This window comes from Petromyzon marinus, chromosome 52 (assembly GCF_048934315.1).
Source record: "Petromyzon marinus isolate PM22_M1 ecotype Great Lakes invasive population chromosome 52, UKy_Petmar_22M1.pri1.0, whole genome shotgun sequence".
In the NCBI taxonomy this organism is placed as follows: Eukaryota; Metazoa; Chordata; class Hyperoartia; order Petromyzontiformes; family Petromyzontidae; genus Petromyzon; species Petromyzon marinus.
Window position 1 is genome coordinate 1540431 of NC_133718.1, and position 22257 is coordinate 1562687.

Here is a 22257-nt window from a genome sequence, read left to right on the forward strand (position 1 = left end):
GACCTCTGCATCTCACGGCCGGTGCGACCGCCTACCGCGACACAACCATCACCACCACCACCACGGCAGTGGTAGTGACACAACCACCACCACCACGGCAGTGGTAGCGACACAACCACCACTACCACCACCACGGCAGTGCTAGCGACACAACCACCACCACCACGGCAGCAGCAGCTATCATAGCTCGAGCCACTGGGGGTGGCCTCACAGCCACGCTCCATGCTCACGTGGACCCTGACCAGCCAGACTTGTTCGTCCGCTCATTCCGCTACATTCGTTTTAATCAACAACATTTGGACCGCAGGGTTTTTTGTTGTTGTGGAATTGAATTATTTTTTGTTACCTGACATAAAAGACACCTGTCCACAGAAGCAATCAATCAGATTCCAAACTCTCCACCATGGCCAAGACCAAAGAGCTCTCCAAGGATGTCAGGGACAAGATTGTAGACCTACACAAAGCTGGAATGGGCTACAAGACCATTGCCAAGCAGCTTGGTGAGAAGGTGACAACAGTTGGTGCGATTATTCGCAAATGGAAGAAACACAAAATAACTGTCAATCTCCCTCGGCCTGGGGCTCCATGCAAGATCTCACCTCGTGGAGTTGCAATGATCATGAGAACGGTGAGGAATCAGCCCAGAAGTACACGGGAGGATCTTGTCAATGATCTCAAGGCAGCTGGGACCATAGTCACCAAGAAATCAATTGGTAACACACTACGCCGTGAAGGACTGAAATCCTGCAGCGCCCGCAAGGTCCCCCTCCGAAATTCGGTTTGAGTTTCGGCGCCGAAAGTTGGCAAATGGCCTCTTAAGGCAAAGTTTCTGTTTCGGCCGAAGGCAAAAAGTTTACTTTCGGTTTGGCCGAAGCCAGAAATTCAGTTTCGGTCGGCCCCTAGTACACACGCGCCGCTGGTTAGCGGTGTGCACACGCGCCACTAGTTAGCGGTGTACACACAGAGGAACACTCGGATCGATACACACGTGTATCGATCCGAGTGTTCCTCTCGTTGGCTCTCAATATGACGCCAAAGCAAATCACGCAACGCTAACCCCCCTCGCCCCCCCCCCTCGCTCCCCCCTCGCCCATTGATGAGTCACTCCCTCCCCCTCCCCCCCACGACCTCCCCTCGCCCCCCTCCCCCCCAACCGACCGGGAGTTGAACTCTGAATGTAGGAAGTTGCGAGCCGCTCGCTCGACCCCTGAGCCACCCGGCTACCCCCCCCCCCTCCAATATTCCTTCCCAACCCCCTCGTCACCACCACCATGACGAGAACCTTGAGGCTGCTGGGGGTGTGGTGAGGTTAAGTGAGCAGTGCTCTCAGGTTAACGAGATAGACCACAGGAGGAGTGTGTGGTGGTGGTGGGGGGGCTGTGACGTGGGGCTCTGGGTCTGCCGGCACGAGTCGCTCTGTCAAGATCAGCTGGGGGAAGGTCTGTGGGTAACGTCTCCGCCGAGTCTGCCTTTCGCCCTCTCGGCCGTGTTTCTGTATGAGTGGTGATAACGCGCGCGCGTGTGTGTGTGTGTGTGTCTGTGATTGAGTGGGTGTGTAAGCGGTGGTGTGCTGGAGCGGTGGTGTAGCGGTTAGCGCTACGCTGCGCTACTAACCCGGCGACCCAAGTTCGATTCCCGCTCACGGTCCAACACCGGTGACGATTATCTCAACAGGTCCTGGGGCCTCCCCTAGGTCCACTCGGCCTCAAATGAGTGCCCGGTGCGCAAAGAGTCGAGGAGCCGATCGCTGCGTCGTAAGTTGGCGTCGTCGCTGGCTCCGGTTAGAGGCGACATCGCAGATTTTTTTTTTACTCCCCACCCCCACCCCCCCCCCCCATGGAACGCGTGTGGCAATGCAGGGGGCCGGAGGAGTTGTGGGTCACGATGTGGATGGAGCGTTGTTGTTGTTGTTGTTGCTGCGTATTGTTTGTCCGGGACTAATCGAGACATTGAGTTGCCGAGACTTCACACGCAACAACAACAACAACATCGAGAGGAGCTCCTGTCAACAACGAGCACACTCACACAGAGAGAGATCTCCATCACTCCATCAACCCCCCCCCCGCAAACTACGCAGTGACGTGCGGCACCACGTGGGCGGGAGGAGGGGAGAGGGGGGCGGCAGGGGGGGGGGCAGGAGAGGGGGGGTGGAGCGGGGTGGGGGGGAGATGTAATTGGTTGATGTTGCATCACATTGACCTTAACCTGCAGAGAAGACACGTTGAATGCTATTATTATTACTACTGCAGTGAGTAAATTTCACACTTAACTTACAATTTAGCAATCTTTGAAATAGCGTAATCTACCAGACCATGCGTTAATTGTGTTTCAACCGACAGTCTGTGTTGCTTTATATAGTTTCCAAATTTTGCTAAACCCTGTTTGATTTAGTGTGCTCCGTCTCTCTCTGTGTCCCCTGGTGTGTCTGTGTTAATTCCCTCTACTTAAGGTCTGTGTATATATCTGCGGTTATGTTTCCTCTCGCTCTTAAATTTAGCTCTTCTGTACCTGATGATGATTGCTTGTGTTGCAATCGAAACGTCGTATGCTATTATGTGATTTTATTTTTTTATTATTTCTACGTGACTTTACCGAAAAACCCAAAGAGTGAGTCACAGACGTAGACTTGGAGGCAACACATTTATTCAACTCCAACATACGGGATAACTTCAGCTTAATAGAATAACTAACTATGGTGGTGACCACCAGGCTAACTACACTAGTAACTACACTAGTTACCACTACACTAGTTACTACGTAACTACGTAGTAACTAGTGTAGATAACCTGGTGATGACCACCAGGCTAGTTACACTAGTTACAACGTACAACGTCACAAGCTACTACATACAACGTCACAAGCTACAACGTACAAAGTCACAAGCTACAACGTACAACGTCACTAGCTACTACGTACAACATCACTAGCTACAACGTACGTCACTAGCTACAACGTCCAACGTCACAAGCTACAACGTACAACGTCACTAGCTACTACGTACAACGTCACGAGCTACAACGTGCAACGTCACTAGCTACTACGTACAACGTCACTAGCTACAACGTACAACGTCACTAGCTACAACGTACAACGTCACAAGCTACTACGTACAACGTAACTAGCTACAACGTACAACGTCACTAGCTACTACGTACGTCACTAGCTACTACGTACAACGTCACAAGCTACAACGTACAACGTCACAAGCTACTACGTACAACGTCACAAGCTACAACGTACAACGTCACTAGCTACAACGTACAACGTCACAAGCTACTATGTACAACGTCACTAGCTACAACGTACAACGTCACAAGCTACAACGTACAACGTCACTAGCTACTACGTAAAACATAATTAGCTACAACGTACAATGTCACAAGCTACAACGTGCAATGTCACTAGCTACTACGTACAATGTCACTAGCTACTACGTACAATGTCACTAGCTACTATGTACAACGTAACTAGCTACAACGTACAACGTCACTAGCTACTACGTACGTCACTAGCTACTACGTACAACGTCACTAGCTACTAGGGACCGGGACCAACAGATCGGGTCCAGGTCCACGTGTTGGAGACTCGTTTAACGGAGAACGCAGACGAAGGTTTCTTCCAGGATGAGAAACGACCCCGGTCCCTCTCGGGACCCGGCTTGTATTCTCCGCCCTTGGCCACGCCCACCTTCCAGAATCCTCGGGAAGGATCTGGATCCCAACCACGTGACCACCCCTAGCCCCCACTTGGGGCCCCTTTGTCGACTTAACCGGTCACGTGTCCTCCCGGGTCAACCAGAGTGCCATGGCCTCGAGTAACCTCGTCCTACGGCCGGCACCCACACACCCTGTCCTATAGGGGCTGGCACTGCACGCCTAGCGTGGTGCCACCCAGCGCTGTTAATCAGCGCTCACCAGCCCCTCTAGGGCCGGCACTGCACGTTGACATCCCGCGATGTCACTACACTACTATACACTACTATACACTACTATACACTACACTATACACTACACTACACACTACACTATAAACTACTATACACTACACTATACACTACACTATACACTACACTATACACTACACTATACACTACTATACACTACACTATACACTACACTATACACTACACTATACACTACACTATACACTACACTATACACTACACTATACACTACACTATACACTACTATACACTACACTTTTCACTACTATACACTACACTATACACTACACTACACACTACACTTTCCACTACTATACACTACTATACACTACACTATACACTACACTATACACTACTATACACTATACTATACACTATACTATACACTACTATACACTATACTATACACTACTATAAACTACTATACACTACACTATACACTACACTACACACTACACTATACACTACTATACACTACACTTTCCACTACTATACACTACAGTATACACTACACTACACACTACACTATACACTACTATACACTACTATACACTACACTATAAACTACACTATACACGACACTATACACTACAATACACTACACTATACACTACACTATACACTACTATACACTACACTTTCCACTACTATACACTACACACTACACTTTCCACTACTATACACTACTATACACTACACACTACACTATACACTACACTATACTATACACTACACTATACACTACACTATACACTACACTATACACTACTATACACTACACTATACACTACACTATACACTACTATACACTACACTTTCCACTACTATACACTACTATACACTACACTATACACTACACTACACACTACACGAGACACTACTATACACTACACTATACACTACACTACTATACACTTCTATACACTACACTACACTACTATATACTACACTACTATACACTACACTATACACTACATTATACACTACAATATCGAGGCGGGTCACTGCATCACGGCGCGTTAAGACGCGCTTCTGCTGGCCGTCTGGAACGCGCTCTCCCTCCTTGTGATATGCGGAAGCGACCGCGACGCGATGCACTTTTAAAATGATCATCTAGACTGACAAACTCGTTTCTTTTAGAACGGCTGTTCGTGTTTAGTTCGCAGCGCCCGGCAGCTAAAATCTCAGCAAGTTGGCACAGTAAGGGGGGTACCGCTGGTGGTGCATCTACCACTCATCTCAGTCAGCCAACCCATGGCACCTGCTGGGTTTGTCCTGAGACCTCCTGCACCTAGCCTGGCACAGTAGGGGGGTATAGCTGGTGGTGCATCTACCACTCATCTCAGTCAGCCAACCCATGGCACCTGCTGGGTCTGTCCCGAAACCTCCTGCACCTAGCCTGGCACAGTAGGGGGGTACTGCTGGTGGTGCATCTACCACTCATCTCAGTCAGCCAACCCATGGCACCTGCTGGGTCTGTCCCGAGACCTCCTGCACCTAGCCTGGCACAGTAGGGGGGTACTGCTGGTGGTGCATCTACCACTCATCTCAGTCAGCCAACCCATGGCACCTGCTGGGTCTGTCCCGAAACCTCCTGCACCTAGCCTGGCACAGTAGGGGGGGTACTGCTGGTGGTGCATCTACCACTCATCTCAGTCAGCCAACCCATGGCACCTGCTGGGTCTGTCCCGAGACCTCCTGCACCTAGCCTGGCACAGTAGGGGGTACAGCTGGTGGTGCATCTACCACTCATCTCAGTCAGCCAACCCATGGCACCTGCTGGGTCTGTCCCGAGACCTCCTCCTGTCAGCAGCGAGCCTTCGACACTTCACATCGTGTCCTCAAAGTGCACCTAGCCTGGCACAGACGTCACCATCCTTTAGTGGCGAATGGCAGGGATTGGTCGTGGGCGGTGGTGGTGTAGCGGGTAGCGCTACGCTGCGCTATGAACCTGGCGACCCGAGTTCAATTCACGGCCAACACCACCAGTGACGATTATCCGAACCGGCCCCGGGCCTCCCCTAGGTCGATTCGGCCTCAAATGAGTACTGGCCTTCATAGGTGCTCGCTAACAGCACTTGCCCTTACAGTTTGTTAAGGCTATACAGGGGATATTTGTGTGTGAGTGTTTGCGAGTGTGAGTTAGTGTTTGAGAGTGTAAGTGTGTGCGAGTGTGAGTGAGTGTGAGTGTTTGTGAGTGTGAGTGAGTGTTTGTGAGTGTGTGCGAGTGTGAGTGAGTGTTTGTGAGTGTGTGCGAGTGTGAGTGTTTGTGAGTGTGTGCGAGAGAGTGTTTGTTAGTGTGTGTGAGTGTTTGTGAGTGTGTGTTTGTGCGAGTGTGCGTGAGTGTGTGTGAGTGAGCGTTTGTGTGTACGAGTGAGTGTTTGTGAGTGTGAGTGTTTGTGAGTGTGTGCGAGTGTGATTGTTTGTGAGTGTTTGCGAGTGTGAGTGTGTGCGCGAGTGTGAGTGTGTGTGAGTGTTTGTGAGTGTGTGCGAGTGTGAGTGTTTGTGAGTGTGAGTGAGTGAGTGTTTGTGAGTGTGTGCGAGTGTGTGCGAGTGTGAGTGAGTGAGTGTGAGTGTTTGTGAGTGTGTGGGAGTGTGAGTGAGTGTTTGTGAGTGTGTGCGAGTGTGTGCGAGTGTGAGTGAGTGTTTGTGAGTGTGTGTGAGTGTGAGTGAGTGTTTGTGAGTGTGTGCGAGTGTGAGTGAGTGTTTGTGAGTGTGTGCGAGTGTGAGTGAGTGTTTGTGAGTGTGTGCGAGTGTGAGTGAGTGTTTGTGAGTGTGTGTGAGTGTGAGTGAGTGTGTGTGAGTGTTTGTGAGTGTGAGTGAGTGTTTGTGAGTGTGTGCGAGTGTGAGTGAGTGTTTGTGAGTGTGTGCGAGTGTGAGTGAGTGTTTGTGAGTGTGTGCGAGTGTGAGTGAGTGTTTGTGAGTGTGTGTGAGTGTGAGTGAGTGTGTGTGAGTGTTTGTGAGTGTGTGTGAGTGTGAGTGACTGTTTGTGAGTGTGAGTGAGTGTTTGTGAGTGTGAGTGAGTGTGTGTGAGTGTGAGTGAGTGTGTGCGAGTGTGAGTGAGTGTTTGTGAGTGTGTGCGAGTGTGAGTGAGTGTGTGCGAGTGTGAGTGTGTGTGAGTGTTTGTGAGTGAGTGTGAGTGAGTGTGCGTGTGTGTGAGTGTGTGTTTGTGAGTGTGTGCGAGTGTGAGTGAGTGTGTGCGAGTGTGAGTGTGTGTGAGTGAGTGTGAGTGAGTGTTTGTGAGTGTGAGTGAGTGTGTGTGAGTGTTTGTGAGTGTGTGCGAGTGTGAGTGTGTGTGAGTGTGAGAGAGTGTGTGTGAGTGTGAGTGTGTGCGAGTGTGAGTGAGTGTGTGCGAGTGTGAGTGAGTGTGAGTGAGTGTGTGCGAGTGTGAGTGAGTGTTTGTGAGTGTGAGTGTGTGTGAGTGTGAGTGAGTGTGAGTGAGTGTGAGTGAGTGTGTGCGAGTGTGAGTGAGTGTGTGCGAGTGTGAGTGAGTGTGAGTGTGTGCGAGTGAGTGTGTGTGCGAGTGAGTGTTTGTGAGTGTGTGTGAGTGTGTGTGAGTGTTTGTGAGTGTGTGCGAGTGTGAGTGAGTGTGAGTGAGTGTGAGTGAGTGTGTGCGAGTGTGAGTGAGTGTGTGCGAGTGTGAGTGAGTGTGAGCGAGTGTGAGTGTGTGCGAGTGAGTGTGTGTGCGAGTGAGTGTTTGTGAGTGTGTGTGAGTGTGTGTGAGTGTTTGTGAGTGTGTGCGAGTGTGAGTGAGTGTGTGCGAGTGTGAGTGAGTGTGAGCGAGTGTGAGTGTGTGCGAGTGAGTGTGTGTGCGAGTGAGTGTTTGTGAGTGTGTGTGAGTGTGTGTGAGTGTTTGTGAGTGTGTGCGAGTGTGAGTGAGTGTTTGTGAGTGTGTGTGAGTGTGTGCGAGTGTGAGTGAGTGTGAGTGAGTGTTTGTGAGTGTGTGTGTGAGTGAGTGTGAGCGAGTGAGTGTTTGTGAGTGTGTGTGAGTGTGTGCGAGTGTGAGTGAGTGTGTGCGAGTGTGAGTGAGTGTTTGTGAGTGTGAGTGTGTGCGAATGTGAGTGAGTGTGAGTGAGTGTGAGTGAGTGTTTGTGAGTGTGTGCGAGTGTGAGTGTGTGTGAGTGAGTGTGTGTGAGTGTGTGTGAGTGAGTGTGAGTGTTTGTGTGTGAGTGTGTGAGTGTGAGTGTTTGTGTGTGAGTGTGAGTGTGTTCGAGTGTGTGTGAGTGTGTGTGAGTGTGTGTGAGTGTTTGTGAGTGTGAGTGAGTGTGTGCGAGTGAGTGTGAGTGTTTGTGAGTGAGTGTGAGTGAGTGTGCGTTTGTGTGAGTGTGTGTTTGTGAGTGTGTGCGAGTGTGAGTGAGTGTGTGCGAGTGTGAGTGTGTGTGAGTGTTTGTGAGTGAGTGTGAGTGAGTGTTTGTGAGTGTGAGTGAGTGTATGTGAGTGTTTGTGAGTGTGTGCGAGTGTGAGTGAGTGTGTGTGAGTGAGTGTGTGTGAGTGTGAGTGTGTGCGAGTGTGAGTGAGTGTGTGCGAGTGTGAGTGAGTGTGAGTGAGTGTGTGCGAGTGTGAGTGAGTGTTTGTGAGTGTGAGTGAGTGTGTGTGAGTGTTTGTGAGTGTGTGCGAGTGTGAGTGAGTGTGAGTGAGTGTGAGTGAGTGTGTGCGAGTGTGAGTGAGTGTGAGTGTGTGCGAGTGAGTGTGTGTGCGAGTGAGTGTTTGTGAGTGTGTGTGAGTGTGTGTGAGTGTTTGTGAGTGTGTGCGAGTGTGAGTGAGTGTGAGTGAGTGTGTGCGAGTGTGAGTGAGTGTGTGCGAGTGTGAGTGAGTGTGAGCGAGTGTGAGTGTGTGCGAGTGAGTGTGTGTGCGAGTGAGTGTTTGTGAGTGTGTGTGAGTGTGTGTGAGTGTTTGTGAGTGTGTGCGAGTGTGAGTGAGTGTGTGCGAGTGTGAGTGAGTGTGAGCGAGTGTGAGTGTGTGCGAGTGAGTGTGTGTGCGAGTGAGTGTTTGTGAGTGTGTGTGAGTGTGTGTGAGTGTTTGTGAGTGTGTGCGAGTGTGAGTGAGTGTTTGTGAGTGTGTGTGAGTGTGTGCGAGTGTGAGTGAGTGTGAGTGAGTGTTTGTGAGTGTGTGTGTGAGTGAGTGTGAGTGAGTGAGTGTTTGTGAGTGTGTGTGAGTGTGTGCGAGTGTGAGTGAGTGTGTGCGAGTGTGAGTGAGTGTTTGTGAGTGTGAGTGTGTGCGAGTGTGAGTGAGTGTGAGTGAGTGTGAGTGAGTGTTTGTGAGTGTGTGCGAGTGTGAGTGTGTGTGAGTGAGTGTGTGTGAGTGTGTGTGTGAGTGTGAGTGTTTGTGTGTGAGTGTGTGAGTGTGAGTGTTTGTGTGTGAGTGTGAGTGTGTTCGAGTGTGTGTGAGTGTGTGTGAGTGTGTGTGAGTGTTTGTGAGTGTGAGTGAGTGTGTGCGAGTGTGAGTGAGTGTGAGTGTTTGTGAGTGTGTGTGAGTGTTTGTGAGTGTGTGTGAGTGTGAGTGAGTGTGAGTGAGTGTGAGTGAGTGTTTGTGAGTGTGAGTGAGTGTGAGTGTTTGTGAGTGTGTGCGAGTGTGAGTGTGTGAGTGTGTGTGAGTGTGTGTGAGTGTGTGCGAGTGTGAGTGTGTGCGAGTGTGTGCGAGTGTGAGTGAGTGTTTGTGAGCGAGTGTGAGTGTGTGTGAGTGTTTGTGAGTGTATGTGAGTGTGTGTGTGTGCGAGTGTGAGTGTGGTTTCTGCCACGCGACCTCTGGGAGTATTACCGCAAGACAGGAGCCCCGTCACTGCTTCATGGGTCTCGGGCCTTTAAGAGGCGCTCGCAAACACCGGGCACGTCTCCCCTGCCCCACCAGTCTTCAGCCTCTTGCCATACGGGGGGATGGGCAGCGGATGGGCAGCAGAGAGAGGGGGGGGGGGGGGGTGGTACGTCTCTGGGCAGCCGATGGGCAGCAGAGAGAGGAGGGGGGGGGACGTCTATGGGCAGCAGAGATAGGGGGGGTGTGGTACGTCTCTGGGCAGTGGATGGGCAGCAGAGAGAGAGGGGGGGTGGTACATCTCTGGGCAGTGGATGGGCAGCAGAGAGAGGATGGGGGGACGTCTATGGGCAGCAGAGAGAGGGGGGGGGGGTGGTACGTCTCTGGGCAGTGGATGGGCAGCAGAGAGGGGGGAGTGGAGTCTTTGGTTCTCGGTGCTGAGTTTTCCCCCCACCGCCCCTCCATTCCCCCCCTCCGCCTTCCAATAAACTCGATTAGAGCACGAGCGATGGATATGTACCCGAGCTCTCGGTCCTTCGCTTTATTTTTAGACGAAGGTGGGGAGGGGAGGGGAAGGTGGGCGGGCGGGCGGGGCGTTGGGCAGTGAAGGTGGGGAGGCACTCCCCCCCCCCCCCCAAATAAATTCAATTCCACAACAACAAAAAACCCTGCGGTCCCAATGTTGTTGATTAAAACGAATGTAGCGGAATGAGCGGACGAGCGAGTCTGGCTGGCCAGGGTCCACGTGAGCATGGAGCGTGGCTGTGAGGCCACCACCAGTGGCTCTAACTGTGATAGCTGCTGCTGCTGCTGCCGTGGTGGTGGTTGTGTGACTACCACTGCCGTAGTGGTGGTGGTGGTTGTGTCGCTAGCACTACCGTGGTGGTGGTGGTTGTGTCTCTACCACTGCTGTGGTGGTGGTGGTGATGGTTGTGTCACTACCACTGCCCTGGTGGTGGTGGTGGTTGTGTCACTACCACTGCCGTGGTGATGGTTGTTGTTGTGTCACTACTACTGCCGTGGTGATGGTTGTTGTTGTGTCGCTACCACTGTCGTGGTGGTGATGGTTGTGTCGCGGTAGGCGGTCGCACCAACCGTGAGGTGCAGAGGTCGCCGCCGGTTCGATTCGGGGGGCAAGCTTCTTGCAGTGAAAGCCCCAAAGCGACAGGACCCTCCTGGACCCTTCGACTCATCGTGCCTTTGCTGGACACGCAACGCAAATGATCGTGATTGTTATTCTCTCTCTCTCTCAAGAGGCTCATGATGCCTCGCCTGGAATGCACGAGGTCGTGGGTTCGACCCTGACGTCCGTACGTGCTGTTATGAATAATACTGTACTGTAATAACAGCAACAACAATACTAATATAACCAAGGCACCATCGCTGAATCTCAAGCCTCCTTTTCAGGAAAGTGTTGCTACATTGGGGGTGCCACGGTGGTAAGATGTTAACTACCTCGCCTGGTATGCAGGTGGTCGTGGGTTTTCGATCCCAACCCTGACGCCTGCTGTATATTTGGAGTCTGCATCTCTCTCTCTCTCATCATCATCATAGTGGCTAGGAGGTCGTGGGTTCGATTCCGACCCTGACGGAATCTGCGTGTCTCTCTCTCCTCGTGGCCACGTGAATGTTTCTCCGGGTCCTCCGGTTTTCCCCTCCACATTTAGAATCAGCATCACGCGCTTAGAGTATTTGGCTGCAAGCTAAAAACGTCCACGCGATAAGCCACTTCGTTGAGCTATCATTTGCGGCAGCCAGGTCGCTTATGAAAAAGCCTTACCTGGTAAAATAAAAAAAGTTCAGTTTAGACAGCATTGAGCCAGTAGTACCACTGAGATCCTGTGTTCAAACTAAACTATTTAAAGTAAACTATATTTGAGTTTAGTTCATGAGTTCCAACCACGCAACAGTTTGAAGTCTGGGGTCATCACTAAACTGCCCTTGCAAGTCAAACAATCACCCTTTCTCGCTACCTTATTGTATCACTTTGAAAGCCCGGCGTTCCGTTTGTCCATCAACTACATGACACTCGCCTTTCACAAGGGCATTATCGAAAAGTTATAGAAAGTGGACCCCCACCCCCCGCCCGCCCAGATGTGGGGGTAAAAAGTTGACCCAAGAGGGTTCCAAAAATTATCAACCACAACCTAAAATGATTTCACCACCCCCTCCCCCCCCCCCCCCCCAAGAAGAAATGTATTTCGTAGGCACCCTACATACAGTGAGGGAAAAAAAGTATTTGATCCCCTGCTGATTTTGTACGTTTGCCCACTGACAAAGAAATGATCAGTCTATTATTTTAATGGTAGGTTTCTTTTAACAGTGAGAGACGTATTTGACCCCTCTGCAAAACATGACTTAGTACTTGGTGGCAAAACCCTTGTTGGCAATCACAGAGGTCAGACGTTTCTTGTAGTCGGCCACCAAGTTTGCACACATCTCAGGAGGGATTTTGTCCCACTCCTATTTGCAGATCTTCTCCAAGTCATTAAAGTTTTGAGGCTGACGTTTGGCAACTCGAACCTTCTGCTCCCTCCACAGATTTTCTATGGGATTAAGGTATGGAGACTGGCTAGGCCACTCCAGGACCTTAATGTGCTTCTTCTTGAGCCACTCCTTTGTTGCCTTGGCCGTGTGTTTTGGGTCATTGTCATGCTGGAATACCCATCCACGACCCATTTTCAATGCCCTGGCTGAGGGAAGGAGGTTCTCACCCAAGATTTGACGGTACATGGCCCCGTCCATCGTCCCTTTGATGCGGTGAAGTAGTCCTGTCCCCTTAGCAGAAAAACACCCCCAAAGAATAATGTTTCCACCTCCATGTTTGACGGTGGGGATGGTGTTTTTGGGGTCATTCCTTCTCCAAACACGGCGAGTTGAGTTGATGCCAAAGAGCTCCATTTTGGTCTCATCTGACCACAACACTTTCACCCAGTTGTCCTCTGAATCATTCAGATGTTCATTGGCAAACTTCAAACGGGCATGTATATGTGCTTTCTTGAGCAGGGGGACCATGCAGGCGCTGCAGGATTTCAGTCCTTCACGGCGTAGTGTGTTACCAATTGGTTTCTTAGTGACTATTGTCCCAGCTGCCTTGAGATCATTGATAAGATCCTCCCGTGTAGTTCTGGGCTGATTCCTTTCCGTTCTCATGATCATTGCAACTCCACGAGGTGAAATCTTGCATGGAGCCCCAGTCCGAGGGAGATTGACAGTTATTTAGTGTTTCTTCCATTTGCGAATAATCGCACCAACTGTTGTCACCTTCTCACCAAGCTGCTTGGCAATGGTCTTGTAGCCCATTCCAGCCTTGTGCAGGTCTACAATCTTGTCCCTGATATCCTTGGAGAGCTCTTTGGTCTTGGCCATGGTGGAGAGTTTGGATTGATTGCTTCTGTGGACAGGTGTCGTTTATACAGGTAACAAGCTGAGATTAGGAGCACTCCCTTTAAGAATGTGCTCCTATCTCAGCTCGTTACTTCTATAAAAGACACCTGGGAGCCATAAATATTTCTGATTGAGAGGGGGTCAAATACTTATTTCCCTCATTAAAATGCAAATCAATTTATAACATTTTTGACATGCGTTTTTCTGGATTTTTTTGTTGTCATTCTGTCTCTCACTGTTCAAATAAACCTACCATTAAAATTATAGACTGATCATTTCTTTGTCAGTGGGCAAACGTACAAAAACAGCAGGGGATCAAATACTTGTTTCCCTCACTGTAGTAGTATCTACTGACTCTATAGTAGTATCTACTGACTCTACAGTAGTATCTACTGACTATATAGTAGTATCTACTCTATAGCCGTATCTACTGACTCGATAGTAGTATCTACTGACTCAATAGCAGTATATACTGACACTACGGTAGTATCTACTGACTCTATAGTAGTATCTACTGACTCTACAGTAGTATCTACTGACACTACAGTAGTATCTACTGACTCTATAGTAGTATCTACTGACTCTATAGTAGTATCTACTGACTCTATAGCAGTATCTACTGACTCTATAGTAGTATCTACTGACTCTATAGCAGTATCTACTGACTCGATAGTAGTGTCTACTGACTCTATAGCAGTATCTACTGACACTACAGTAGTATCTACTGACTCTATAGTAGTATCTACTGACTCGATAGTAGTGTCTACTGACTCTATAGGAGTATCTACTGACACTACAGTAGTATCTACTGACTCTATAGTAGTATCTACTGACTCTACACTAGTATCTACTGACTCTATCGTAGTATCTACTGACTCTACAGTAGTATCTACTGACTCTATAGTAGTATCTACTGATTTTACAGTAGTATTTACTGACTATACGGTAGTATCTACTGAAGCTACAGTAGTATCTACTGACTCTATACTAGTATCTACTGACTCTATAGTAGTATCTACTGACTCTACGGTAGTATCTACTGACGCTACAGTAGTATCTACTGACTTTATAATAGCATCTACTGACTCTACAGTAGTATCCACTGACTCTGTAGTAGTATCTACTGACTCTATAGTATCTACTGACTCTAAAGTAGTATCTACTGACTCTATAGTAGTATCTACTGACTCTAAAGTAGTATCTACTGACTCTATAGTAGTATCTACTGACACTACAGTAGTATCTACTGACTATAGTAGTATCTACTGAATCTACAGTAGTACCTACTGACTGTATAGTAGTATCTACTGACTCTAGAGTAGTATTTACTGACTCTACAGTAGTATCTACTGACTCTGTAGTAGTATCTACTGACTCTACAGTAGTATCTACTGACTCTAAAGTAGTATCTACTGAGTTTATAATAGTATCTACTGACTCTACAGTAGTATCTACTGACTCTGTAGTAGTATCTACTGACTCTATAGTAGTATCTACTGACTCTATAGTAGTATCTACTGACTCTACAGTAGTATCTACTGACTCTATAGTAGTATCTACTGAATCTACAGTAGTACCTACTGACTGTATAGTAGTATCTACTGACTCTAGAGTAGTATTTACTGACTCTACAGTAGTATCTACTGACTCTGTAGTAGTATCTACTGACTCTACAGTAGTATCTACTGACTCTAAAGTAGTATCTACTGACTCTGTAGTAGTATCTACTATGAATGACTCTACAGTAGTATCTACTGACTCTAGAAGTATCTACTGACTCTATAGTATCTACTGACTCTAAAGTAGTATCTACTGACTCTAAAGTAGTACCTACTGACTCTGTCGTAGTATCTACTGACTCTATAGTAGTATCTGCATACATCGGGGGGGGGGGGGGGGGCAGGGAAGAAGATGACATCATTGGTGGCGGACGGGCGAGGCTCGAAGCGCCGAGAATCCCTCCGCAGGAGCCAGACTAAGATGCCCGCCCACCCTTCCTTATCCCCTCGTACTTACGCCACCTTCCCGTGGTCACCCACCATCGGTCCACTCATTTCCATCTTCGTGATCTCCGTGACGCTGTTGAGCCATCAAAGTAAAAAGGACGTCGTGATCAACAAGGGATTATAACCTTTACATGCGATAGACACTGTCACCGCGCCCTTACTAATTGCACGCGAATGTATGCAATGAACATCACGTCGCAGCCTGCTTTTCGCTTGCAAGTTTCAGATTTTACTGCAATACACCCGTCCTTGGACAGGCTAAAGGCTAGCATATATATGTGTATGTGTATGTGACTACATCAATATATATATAATTGCATTATTACTCGTGGTTATTGTTGTTGCTGTGACCCGGGCGTTTGACCCTCGCGGTTGCAATCTGGTGGAGCTGCCTGGAACGAAAATCGCGGCTCGTGATGTCGACGCGATGTCCCCTGGATGTCATTCCAAACTAAAACCATTTTTTTTATTTTAGCAGCTAAGGCCCCACTGAGCGACCTGGCTATCACAAATGATAGCACAACGAAGTGGCTTATCATCATCACGTGAGCATTTTATAGCGGCCGAATACTCGAAACGCGTGATGTTAATTCTACATTTGGAGGTGAAAACCGGAGGACCCGGAGGAAAATCGACGCTACCACGGGGAGAAAGACACGCAAACTCAAAATATACAGGTATCGTCAGAGTCGGGATCAAACCCACGACTTCCTGTATACCTGGCGAGGTAGTGAACATTTCTGGCCACTGTGGTGCCCAACTCACCGGGTGAGTGGGCCGAATCATAATTAATTGGCGCACGGTTAGACGCTCGCGCACCACGTGGCAATGTCATTTATTTGGCTGCGTCGGGTGGAGGAGAGTTTTTACGACAAAAGCTTGGCCAGATCACTGCACAGCCTAACCCAGATGTCAACGACGAACCGTGACTAACGAGGCTGTTACGTTGATGTTAGTGCTGATGGTCGTGGTGGTGGTGGTGGTGGTGATGAGGATCACGTCATCATCCTTCTGCTGGACGTGATTGATGGTGACAATGATGACGGCGATGGCGATGATGACGATGTTAACTTCTCGCCATGGTGTCAGGTTCGTGATCGAACCCACGACCGCCTGCATACCAAGCGATGTAGTTAACATATCCCAGCCCCGTGGCACCCTCGCAGAGACTCGTAGAGACACACAGAGACTGGGTGAAAAGTTGGCGAGGTTTTGCCCAATCCTAGGTAGCTGGGCTTAAAAAAGGCACGTGACAAATGCATGATTGAACAACAATCGTAATCATGATTATTATTCTTATTTGTATCGAAAAATAAATGTTGTTGTTGTGTCCGGTGGTTGCGGCTGCAGGTATCATGACACCAAGGACATCACCAGCAACTTCCTGGGAGCCATGTGGCTCATCTCCATCACGTTCCTCTCCGTGGGCTACGGTGACATGGTCCCCCACACGTACTGCGGACGTGGGGTGTGTCTCCTCACCGGTATCATGGTGAGCTCCGAAAGACAAAGATCCCCCGTATAGCCTTGCGGACCTGTTGGGGCAAGTGCCGTTTGTGAGCACCGATGAAGGCCGGCACAGCACACGATGTTTACACACCGCATCGGGTACTCATTTGAGGCTGAGTCGACCTAGGGGAGGCCCAGGACCGGTTCAGATAATGGTCACTGGGTGTTGTTGGCCGTGAGCCAGCATCGAACTCGGGTGGCCAGGTCCGTAGCACCGCTTCCCGCACACAAACACGCGCGCGTGCGCGCAATCACAGAGAGACAAGGATTCTTCCGTATCGCCTTTTAACAGACTGTTCAAGTTTATTTAGCTTAAGCGGAGTGAGAACTCGAGGGACCGCGGATGAGTCTCATTTGCAAGAGTGACCTGCTGGGGCATTAATCTGCTGCCAGTAGGGGGGCGATGATTGTTACTGTGTGTGCGTGTGTGCGTGTGTGTCTGTGTATGCGCGTGTATGTGTGTGTGCGTGTGTCTGTGTGTGTGTCTGTGTGTGTCTTTGTGTGTCTGTGTGTGTATCTGTGTGTGCGTGTGTCTGTGTGTGTGTCTGTGTGTGTCTTTGTGTGTCTGTGTGTGTGTCTGTGTGTGCGTGTGTCTGTGCGTGTGTCTGTGTGTGCGTGTGTCTGTGTCTGTGTGTCTCTGTGTGTGTGTCTGTGCGTGTGTCTGTGCGTAAACATCGCCACTAGGGAGAAAAAGGCGGCCGGGCGTGGTGTTCGCCACCCACCCCCTCGTGTGCCGTGCCAGCCTTTATAAGTGCTCACTAACAGCACTTGCCCCAACAGTCTGTTAAGGCTATACGGGGTTTTTTTGTCTTTGCGTCGGTGTGAGTGTCTCTGTGTGTGTTTGTGTGTGGGTTCGTGTGTGGATTCGTGTGTGGGTCTGTGTGTGGGTTCGTGTGTGGGTCTGTGTGTGGGTTCGTGTGTGGGTTCGTGTGTGGGTCTGTGTGTGGGTCCGTGTATGGGTCCGTGTGTGGGTCCGTGTGTGGGTTCGTGTGTGGGTTCGTGTGTGGGTCCGTGTGTGGGTCCGTGTGGGTTCGTGTGTGGGTTCGTGTGTGGGTTCGTGTGTGGGTTCGTGTGTGGGTTCGTGTGTGGGTCTGTGTGTGGGTCTGTGTGTGGGTCTGTGTGTGGGTCCGTGTGTGGGTCCGTGTGTGGGTGTGCGTGGGTCTGTGTGTGGGTCTGTGTGTGGGTCTGTGTGTGGGTCTGTGTGTGGGTCTGTATTTGGATCCGTGCGCGAGCCCCCTTGAGTTAATTTTTTTATTTGGCCAAATTCTGAGCGTGACGCCGTGACGACTGTGGCACCGCTCTTGTGAATGACGTCGCGGGATCTTTAACGTCCCCCTGCGAGCGAGACGGCGTGTGGCTAGGATATGTTAACTACCTCGCCTGATACACAGGAGGTCGTGGGTTCGATCCCGAACTTGACGCCTGCTGCTGTATATTTGGAGTTTGTAGTGTCTCTCTCTCTCCCCGTGGTCGCGTGGATTTTTCTCCGGGTCCTCTAGTTTTTCCCTCCATATTTAGAATAAACATCACGCGTTTAGAGCGTTTGGCTGCTTGACATGTCCACGTGATGATGATAATCCACTTGGATGAGCTGTTATTTGTGATAGCAGGGGCACTTCTGAAAAATAACTACGTAGCTCAGTGGGCCTTACCTGGTTAAAATAAAAAAAAAACGTTTTATATATAGTATTACTATTATTACGGCTTGTACACCGCAGTTATAACCAGGGCGGCCACCAGATTCCCACACAGCGATCCTCTGCAACGAGCATCGAACCGACAGACTGGTGGGTGCATGCGGTGTTAGCGAGCGCCTATTGGGGGGGGGGGTGGTGGGAGGGGGGTAGTCGTTTGGCCGTCATCATCACGCCACTGCCGCCATAGTCTGTCCGTACGGCATGCGCATTGAACTTCGTTCGCAGGTCGTGGGTTCGATCCCGACCCTGACAACGCCTGCTGTATGTTTGGAGGTTGCATGTCCACTCTCTCTCTCTCTCCCCGTGGTCGCGTGGACTTTTAATCTCCGGGGTCCTCCGCTTCTTTCCCCCTCCACGTTTAGAATGAACATCACCCGTTTAGAGTACATGGCCGCTGTGCATTTCTCCACGTGATGATGACGACTACGATAACGACGACGACAATGATGACGACGACGACAATGATGACGACGATGATGACGATGATGACGATAATGACGACGACGATGATGACGACGATGATGACGATGATGATGACAATGATGACGATGACGACCATAATGACGACGATAATGACGACGATGATGACGACGACGATGATGACGACGATGATGCTGACGACGATGATGACAACGATGACGACGATGATGATGATGATGACAACGATGACGACGATGACAACGATGACGATAATGACAACGATGACGATGATGACGATGATGACAACGATGACGATGATGACAACGATGACCACGATGACGATGCGCCACTTCGTTTGAGCTCTCGTTTGTCATCGCCAGGTCGCTTCTTGTAAAAAAGAGCCACAGAAGCTCGGGGGGGGCGGGGGAGGGGGGCAGGGGGGGCAGGGGGGGCGGGGGGAGGGGGGGCTTACCTGGAAAAATAACAACAAAATTGTCTTGTTGTTTATTGTTTACGGAGTTTAGCTGTGCCAAAGGCCAGCACCAAAACTGATGGGGAGGCAGCCTCTAGTTTCTGTGGGTGATACTCGCCTTGGGAGCGGTCTGCCTGAGGCTCCGGGGGCATCAGAATCGGCGAATGTTTTCAAACATAATCTTCAAAAACACACCTTTTTAGTTTAACACGCAGTGGTGGGGCTGTCGAGACCAATGCTGTCCATAATAGAGGTGTTTTTTTGGGGGGTTAGATCGCATAAATATAAATGTGTGTCGTTAAACCCGGCCACCACCCAACACAGCCAGTCAACAACACGTGCCCCATGAGTTATTAGCGCAGCACACCGGGCTGGGGAGAGTAAAATGTCATTGTAAATGCTGTGGGTCTACTCTCCAACACACCGGTGTGCTGTACTAGTCAACAATTAGCACGTTCTGTTGAAGTGACAACCCTCACTAGTTGGCCGTGTCGGGTGGTCGCAGGTTTAACAACACTTTTAGATTCATGCGCTCTAACCCGACAAAACTTCTTCTGGATACCTGTTCTGTTTGGCTTTTAATTAGGATGCTTTGATCGTGTGTTTATTATGCGTTTTTTTTAAAAATCATACTTTAAGTTCATTATAATGTTACGGCATGTTTTAATGCATCATTCTTATCGTACCTTTACAGTGCATCAGTCGCTTTTATTTTGCCACCCCCCTCCCCCGCCCCCCGTAAAGAACTTCGCGTTGCATTCTCTGCACGCGACGTGAAGTGGAGTTTCATTTGTAGTCATCTCTGTCGACGGGGTCTCTCAATGGCTTTACCGTGCGGGCCTCTAAGTTTATGTTTTGTCTTTCTCGCGCCGCACGGTGCCGCGTGTCTCTTCCCACCAATGTTGGCCGTGAACGGGCTTTGACCTCTGGGCGTTAATGACGACAGCTACAATGGGGGGGAGGGGAGGGGAGGTGCAGGGGAGGGAGGCATTGGGAACATCAACACAGCGCGCACGGACACAGGCACGCGGCGCACGAAACACTGCATCAACAAGAAGAGCAACCGCAGGCAGCAGACGAGCCGCGTGCTTTATCGGTGGGGGAGTTGCGTCGGAGGGGAACGCATTGAAAAGCGGAGTGCGGGTTTTACACATTGCGACGTGCCGTATGTGTGCGCGTTTTTATCCTTATTTTAAAATGTGCCCGTTAATGCCTGTCTGTGCTGTTTGATACACCTCTGTGCACGTGTCGTGAACTCGTTAGTGTGTTAGTGTTGTGTGCGTCTGCGTTCGTGTGCGGACGTGTGTGCACGTGTGTGTGTGTTTGTTAGTGTGTGCATGTGTGTGTTCATGTGTCGTGAACTCAGTGTGTTAGTGTTGTGTGCGTCCGTGTTAGTATGCGCACGTGTGTGTGTGTGTGTGCGCATGTGTGTGCATGTGCGTGTGTGTATTTTAGTGTGTGCTCGACGTTAGTAGTTGTATGTGTGCATGTGTTGTGAATCTGTTAGTATTGTGTCCATGTGTGTGTGCATGTGTGTTAGTGTGTGCGTTTGTGTGTTAGTATGCACATATGTGTGTGCATGCGTTATGAACTCATTAGTGTGTGTGTTCGTGTAAGCGTGTATCTGAGTGCATCTGTATCTACTTCCTTGCTGTTGCCGGACGGCAACGCTGTGGTGGATGTGAGAAATGCCATTGGGGGGAGGCTAATTCGAAAATTGGCTGTACCCTTTTATGGGACTTTTAGCCACCACAGCGGCCAAATGGGGGCACCTTCAATTATTTACCACGAAACCACGTGAAAATATAGAACCAAGCTTGTGCCGGAGGCCTCGCGGGGACAGGCATCTATGACGTCTCCTGGCTAAACCCCATTTGGCGGTACCAGGAGCCTGAATCCTTACCTTCGGGGTTCCGCCAGAAACAGCAAAAGGCCATTGTGGGTGGCCACGTGGAATGTTCGAACGCTCACTGTGGAGGAGAGGCTGCCACTCCTCTGTCGGGAACTGGACCGGTACCGCCTGAATCTCTGCAGTATTCAGGAGGCCAGGAGGACCGGCTCTGGTTCCTGCCACCAAGAGGGGTGAACAGTCCTCTACTCGGGGCAGGAGACTTCCAAACAACACGGAGTGGCTTAGTCTGAACAAAAGAATGAAGGGGGTGAAGTAGCGTGGTGGTGAAGTGTGGGAACCTGTAAGCCCCAGGCTACTGTGGTGTTACCTTCCCATCAACCAGAAGCGAGGAGTGGTGGTCGTGGTTACTTATGCCCCCACCGAAAATGAACATCAGTGGAGGAATGCAGGCAAGGTCAATGAGTCAGATGCCTTCTATGACCTGCCACAGGTGCTAGCTAAAGTGGCCCCTCGGGATAGAGTTATTCTGTTGGATGACTTTAATGCTCAATTGCGTCATGATGGTGGCACCTGGTCTGGAGTGATCAGAAGGTAGGGCCTAGATCAGCTCATTTACACCGGTAGGAGGCTGCTCAACTTTTGTGCAGCCCATGGGCTTGTAATTACCAACACGCTGTTCCGACATCGGCGCATCCACACAACATCATGGATGCACATCGTGTCCAAGCAATAACATCTTTTGGACTATATAGTGATGGAACAGCGGTTACAGGCCCATGTCCTTGACACCAGGACATACCATGGAGCTGATCTGCTCACTGACCATAGATTTGTCATCTGTAAGATGTGCCTGCCATTCTTCCACTCCAGTGGTGGGTGAACACTCAAAACTACAGTGGCCAGGTCTCAGCTAGCTGATGCAAGTTGCAAGGGAGAATTCCATCATCACTTGCAGCTGGGGTTGGCATCGTTCTCCTCTCCTCCTGATGCCATGGGGGAATTGGCGAGGTTTCGGACTGTAGCTCATGCAGCTGCAATGGCTGCTTTGGGTGCACGGTCCAAACCTCCCTAGTAACTCTGGCTGACAGAGGAGGTGTTACAGCTAGCTGAGAAAAAGTGACAGACCCACTCTCATCGTCTACAGTATCCCACGTCAGAGAATCAGGAGGCTTACCACAGCCTTCACTCGGAGGTTCGGAGAGCCGTGAGGTGCTGCAAGGATG

General features: G+C 49.8%; 1 protein-coding gene across 2 annotated transcripts in view; it reads left to right on the plus strand.

Annotated features, from left to right (window-relative positions):
* The window catches only part of KCNN1 (potassium calcium-activated channel subfamily N member 1), a 140364-nt gene that overhangs the window by 74660 nt on the left and 43447 nt on the right, over positions 1-22257 (plus strand). For both annotated transcript variants that reach the window (XM_032973829.2, XM_032973830.2), the window contains exon 4: positions 16435-16576. In XM_032973829.2, the coding sequence (XP_032829720.1) occupies positions 16435-16576 (142 nt within the window). The remainder of the gene's footprint in view (positions 1-16434; positions 16577-22257) is intronic.